This window comes from Carya illinoinensis, chromosome 15 (genome assembly GCF_018687715.1).
Source record: "Carya illinoinensis cultivar Pawnee chromosome 15, C.illinoinensisPawnee_v1, whole genome shotgun sequence".
Lineage (NCBI taxonomy): Eukaryota > Viridiplantae > Streptophyta > Magnoliopsida > Fagales > Juglandaceae > Carya > Carya illinoinensis.
Window position 1 is genome coordinate 5,127,155 of NC_056766.1, and position 6,452 is coordinate 5,133,606.

At 35.7% G+C, this 6,452-nt stretch overlaps 1 protein-coding gene across 1 annotated transcript; it reads right to left on the reverse strand.

Moving 5' to 3' along the window:
- Positions 1-720: 720 nt before the first annotated feature.
- On the reverse strand, positions 721-2,148 carry LOC122296575 (protein FAR-RED ELONGATED HYPOCOTYL 3-like). The gene is made up of 2 exons (XM_043106382.1): positions 1,294-2,148; positions 721-783 (listed from the first exon to the last, which is right to left on the reverse strand). The coding sequence occupies exons 1-2, from the start codon at positions 2,146-2,148 to the stop codon at positions 721-723; spliced, it is 918 nt and encodes a 305-aa protein (XP_042962316.1).
- Between the last annotated feature and the right edge of the window lie 4,304 nt (positions 2,149-6,452).

A 6,452-nucleotide genomic window follows, 5' to 3' on the forward strand; every position in this document is an offset into this window, starting at 1 on the left:
AATCAGAAAAGAGTAGTAGTTATGGAAATGCCTAAAATTTTGTATTAAATATATGTACAATATTTTGGAACTTGTGGGACAACACTTGAAAAAGTAGGCAATGTGTATATTTGAACTTTTTCTACGCAAAGTGGATGTAATCTTTTGCAAATTGTCCAGGGGCTGGCCTTGCCAATGCATATAGTTCATACAAACGAACCTATCATGTCTTGTTGTTAATCAAAATAACCAATTTATTCTTTACATTGTACAGTACAAATCTCAGTTCAATCCTGAACTGCATATACAAACAGGGGACCTATTTTACTATCACGAGTCTCATTAATTTTGCGATACCCCATTTTTGCTTGTTGTTAATCCTGCCAAGCACTCAATTTGGACATTCAAGCATCAGCAAATTGGCCAACGTCAAAAAATGCCCAACGTCAAAACGGTGCAAATTTTGGTAGGTTCCATTTATAACTGGAGTTTTCATGCCTGATGAGAAGAAAAATTATATCCTGTAAATTGACAATATCAGAGAATCATGTAAAATATGCTCAACCGCCCGATCATGGACAGATTAATGTATCAAATCTGTTGAATCCAAGAAAACATAGTAGTTGGCCATTTTGGCCATAGTCCATAAAGTCATTTCTTGCCATTACTCCGTAAGCAAGCAAATTTAGAAAGAATAACCAAGTAATAAGCAATATGAAGGTACAAACCCAATAAAGTGTCTCATTGTGACGGTTGTGTTTCACGCAAGCTATCCGGCTGGGTTCCATCCATCCCAAGCAAAATCTGTGAACATTACAATATCAGTTATATCATCAAAAATACAACCCATCAAAACACTCCTTTCGAAAAATTTACACAATATCACCAAGTTAAATAAGACAATTTACACTTTCTTGAGTCTCATTCACTACAAAGCCAAACTCGGTGGCACTAAAGTCCAACACTTCGGTAGTGTTTTGTATCGACTGACTATAAGCGGAATATTAGATTAATACGTAAAGCTATAGACTTGAATTTTCCAAAATGTATTAAAAGCTGAAAAAAATTACTCATGTCATTAAAAACCCGTAAAGCTACCTCAAGTGGGACATTTTGTTATGTTCCAACATCCGTTTGGCCAAATAAATTTTTGCACGTTCCAACAACTTCGCCTTCTATTCCATACGGCTACAAAGCAAAGAAAGATGGTATATATATATATATATGAATAAATTTCTGGTTCTATATGTGTTTTATAACAGTAAAATACAAAGTATAAAAGCTAAAATATTCATAACAGTGCACTTAGTTAACCTGTATATGCTTCCCTTTTTGACTAGCCTTCTTTGTCGTGGGTTTCACTTTCTCAATCATTGATTTTTTTCTAAGAGATGGCAGTCTACCTTTTCCTTGCAATACATTAGGACTCAGTACTTTCTTAGAACTCGCATCTGTCGTTGTGTTGGCATTAGTAGTTACAACCTTTGAGGGTGGCTTGTTGGTGCGATAGTCTAAGTTTATCACATCTAGTTTAGCTAGCATATCCTCAGTGTGCTCATCACATGAAGATGTATTTGTGGCAACTTCGTAGCATTTCTTGATGATACGTGAATATCTGCTAACTTCGGGCCTTTGATCAACTAAGTCATAACTACTTCGTATAAGAGTGTATGTCCTTTTTATGTCTTTCCTCCATCGATCTAGTATGTACTTTTCAGGAATTGAACGAACTTTGTTAACTCTCATAATGCTTAATACATGTTTACACAGTATCCCTCTCATCTCAAACAAGGCACATGAATACTTCACTTCACATTCAGCCTCATTAAAATATACTGTGTGGGTCACCTCCTTGATGAAATCGTCAACATCCACTTCATCTTCTACATGATACGTTGTAATTATACCATCCTTCCGGTATAAAGTAGGAAGAGTTGCAAGCATCCCTATTACTTCTTTCTGAACTTCTCTAAATTTATTGCAAGTATATATCCCTTGAAAAATCTTCTCAAGTGGAGAGGGAGAGACGACGGGAATTGTGACGTTGAATGATTGGAAGTCTGCCTCACTTTCACTCTCAATCTTCTTCCTCAATGCATTATCAAACTGATCGACAAACTCTTTTAAGCTTGTCTTAGCATGAACATACCCGTCAAAAAAAGAATTCATGCTCTCGCTTCGTTGGGTTGTACTCATTCCAGCCTAGAAAACTTGTTTCATAAACACCAGTGCCCAATACGTACGCTCAGCGTATAAACTCTTCAACCAAGCATTCTCCTGCAAGTTGTACTTCGTAATCAACACTTTCCAAGAACTCTCAAACTCCTCTATTGTGTGAGAGTCACACACAATTTAGCAACTGACTTTTCAAACCTAGCTTCTCTGGCAATTTTTTTAATATGTGCCATAAGCAAAATCTGTGTCAGCTGTTTGGAAAGACGAGACTAATGGCATTCTTCATGGCTTTATCTTGAGTTGTGATAATAGCCTTAGGAGCTTCACCTTCCATACAAGTCAACCAAGTCTGAAATAACCATATAAACGTTTCTGTATCTTCACTAAAAATTAATCCTACCCCCAATAGAATTGACGGGCCATGATGGTTTACACCAACAAATGGTGCAAACGGCATCCCATATCTGTTTGTCAAATATGTCATGTCGAATATGACGACATCTCCAAAATATTTGTAGTCTGCCCTACTTCGTGCATCCGCCCAGAATACATTCCCCAGCCGCCCTTCATCATCCATATCCATTAGTGAAAAGAACCCGTCATTCTTATATTGCATTTGAGTAAAGTACTCACTGAGGGCTCCAGCGTCACCTTTTCCAAGTCGAAGGTGGCGTGCCTTGTCAATATAGTTACGGCAGTCTTTTTCAATGAATGACAACTTCTCAAACCCACCCGCTTCTTGCACAAGAGAGGCAAAACTCTTGTCCATTCTGATTCCAGCCTGATCATTTATATCTAACACTCTCTTAACAGACTCGCTAACTTTTTTATTACAGTGAAAGAATCTTGACTTTTGTGGACTTAGGCCGCGGTTATGGGAATTGTTAACACTCGACACCTTCAACACCCCATTTTCGAACATAACATTTATTCTTGCCTTACATTCTGTCTTTGATGTCGGACGCAGCCTCGCTACATTTGTCTTACGGTTCCGTGCCTTCCCACCACGAGCACAACCCAATGTGACATATCTAATACTCCCATCCTCAAACCTATGACTCCTTTGTGTCATAATCCCAAAACCGCATTGTTGCCCATATTGTTTATAATAAGAAATCAACTCCTCTTCAGATTTAAACATCATTCCAAACTTCAGCTCCTCAACGATATCGGCCCCATCAATATGCATAGTATTTGTACTCCCGGACTGATCGACATCTTTGGATTCAACAGTATCCCCGGACTGATCGGCATCACCAAGTTCAACAGATTTATGAATGGAGGGCATAGACATACTTTTTCCAATAGACTCGGGTGATACATGTTGGATTTCATCCACATGGACTGAACTTGTCGACTGTAAACCAACCGGAGAGAAAATTGATGACTGAAATGGAGGCAGTGGATTTCCCTGCAATTACACCGAACAAATGAATTAAATTGTTGATACACAACCCATCAAAAAATAACCACAGTACTTAACAAATGAATTTATCACCTGACTAGTCCATGTAGATGGGTTTGCATCAGGACGCTCCACAAATGGTGGTAACCACGCATGTGGCATTGGTGGATGGAAACTATGCATATAGTTTGACAAGTTCGATAAAATGGTATTGGTATCGCCTAACATATAAAATAAAAATGATTATGAAACAAAGATGTACTCGTGGCAACTACCGAACAACTACGGAACTAATAATGGTTTAAAAGCTGAATATTACAAGAGCGATAAATTCCTACCTAGGACTGAGGATTTATTACTGGATTTGCAGTAGGAGGTGTAGAGGAAGATGCATGCTCTTTCCTTTTCTCCATCTAGAGAAAATTTTTATACATTAAAAATCAGCTTATATAAATTATATAAAATACAATAAAGTCTTCCCTTTGGGGTTTGACCATAGTTATTACTTTTATGTTAGTTTTCTTTTTTTAAAATCAGGCCTTGTAAAAATTATACTTTTTTAAATGTTTCTCACTTTTTTTTTTTAATAGAACTAATCACTGCCTCAAGTCGTTTGGGCTGGTAAATCTTGATGATCAATCTCTGATATGCTACTCAAATAAAAATAGCATTTATCATGGAAAAAAAATAAAATTAAATTTATATTATGAATATACTATGTCATATGAGTGCTTTGCAAATTATATAATGCAGTCATTGATAGTCCTATACTAATCTTGTAATTTGGAGGTTAGCTTTATATGGCCTATTTCCATTGGTAGCAGTATACAATAATAGATATTATATATGCTCATAATAATGTATCATTTTGAAACTAAATTGATATGGCCAAAACTTTATCAAGAGGACTTAATACATACAACCATGCATGATTGCTTATGTATAGTTTATGTGCTTACTAGTTTGCTAGTTCTAGCTAAAATAGATATTAGAACAGAACTAAATATGGGAAATTATGTCTTACAACTAATGTTACTATTAAGCACGCTCAGTTTTCCTAGTTTGATTAGTGTGCACTTCTATTTCAATGCTTGTATGTATGAATAGATGCATTTAGTTATTTTTTTCTAAGCAAAATGTATATTAAAAGAAAAGAAATATTTTGGAAAAATGAAAAAGTAAATTTAGCAGTAATTAAAAGCATGAAAGAAATAACAACAACAATCATAGCAGCCAATATAATCACACATGAACTCTGATTCAAACCAAACCTTTACCTTTTTTTAGCTAGGAATTTGAAAGCTTGCAAACACCAAAACTAGAAACTACTCGTGAAGACTATCTTCCTCCACGTGATCAGAAACAAATGAAGGGATGATCTCACAATAAATCTAAGAGTCATTATGTCAAGCAAAATGTATATTAAAAGAAAAGAAATATTATGGAAAAATGAAAAAGTAAAATTAGCAATAATTAAAAGCATGAAAGAAACAACAACAACAATCATAGCAGCCAATATAATCACACATGAACTCTAATTCAAACCAAACATTTACCTATAATTTAGCTAGGAATTTGAAAGCTTGCGAACACCAAAACTAGAAACTACTCATGAAGACTATCTTCCTCCACGTGATCAGAAACAATTGAAGGTATGATCTTACAATAAATCTAAGAGTCATTATGTCCAACAAAATGTATATTAAAAGAAGAGAAATATTTTGGAAAAATGAAAAATTAAAATTAGCAATAATTAAAAGCATGAAAGAAACAACAACAACAATCATAGCAGCCAATATAATCACACATGAACTCTGATTCAAACCAAACATTTACCTATTTTTAGTTAGGAATTTGAAAGCTTGCAAACACCAAAACTAGAAACTACTCGTGAAGACTATCTTCCTCCATGTGATCACACACTCAAACATACCACATGGATTCAGAGGAGATAGAGATCAAGCACAAATAAAACAGAGATACTTTAAAAACAATACAACCGAAAGGAGAGGAAAAATCACTACTTTACGACCATCGTGAAATTATTCACTACTTTATGAATAAACTCAACGTGAATTTCCTCTTTTCATGTTCTGAAGCACCAAAACAAGTGATTTTTTGCCTGCACATGAGAATAAATTCTAACAACATCATCCGAAATGCAGCATGTTGGTTCCTAATAATGCCCCTAAGACCATGTATAATACTTTTGTAATGTTTCTGAGATATGAGGGCTGATTATTTCACTACTTTTTACTTGACTAATCAACTATTATAAACTGTATAATTCCTATGAAATCTCAAGTCAGGAAAAATTACCTTCTATTCCAACAAGCCTCCGACCCTCACTCTGGCCTCAATCTCCCCTGTTTTCAGGATACCAACCAACGCAGCCTCAACCCCCCCTTCTTCTACTGGTTTCCTCGATCAGCAGCTATATACACTATGTTTGGTTGTAAACCAAAATAAATAACACTTTGTAAGGTAAAGGAAAACACCACCTCGTTATACAAGAGTAAAAAAATGGTGAAAAGTTACATGCTTGTTTTTAATTAAACAAGAAAACTAAAAATACCTTTTCGGGAAGCACATTTTTACATATGAAAGTCAAATGCTAGATGAGATTCTCCTTCTGAGACTACCATGTACTCTAATGGTAGAAAATGGACCAGAACAGAGACCACTTGAGGAACCTATCAAAGAAACAGAGACCACTTGAGGATCAAAATAGAGAAAGTGAGAGATAGATGAAAGTAGAGTTAACTGATGAGAGGGTTGGTCGCCACACTAAAAATGGTGGAGGAGATCTGAAAATGGATGTGCGTCATTGGGGAAGAAGCTCTCGCAAGGATGCGGGACGAAATGCTGAAGCTTCTGAAGGAAGCAACTTTTG

Excerpts from the sequence above, each read along its gene's own strand:
- LOC122296575 (XM_043106382.1), bottom strand. The coding sequence starts at position 2,148 with ATGAATTCTTTTTTTGACGGGTATGTTCATGCTAAGACAAGCTTAAAA. Across the intron at positions 784-1,293 it reads AAAAAGGGAAGCATATACAG|ATTTTGCTTGGGATGGATGG; the intron begins GTTAACTAAGTG and ends TAATGTTCACAG.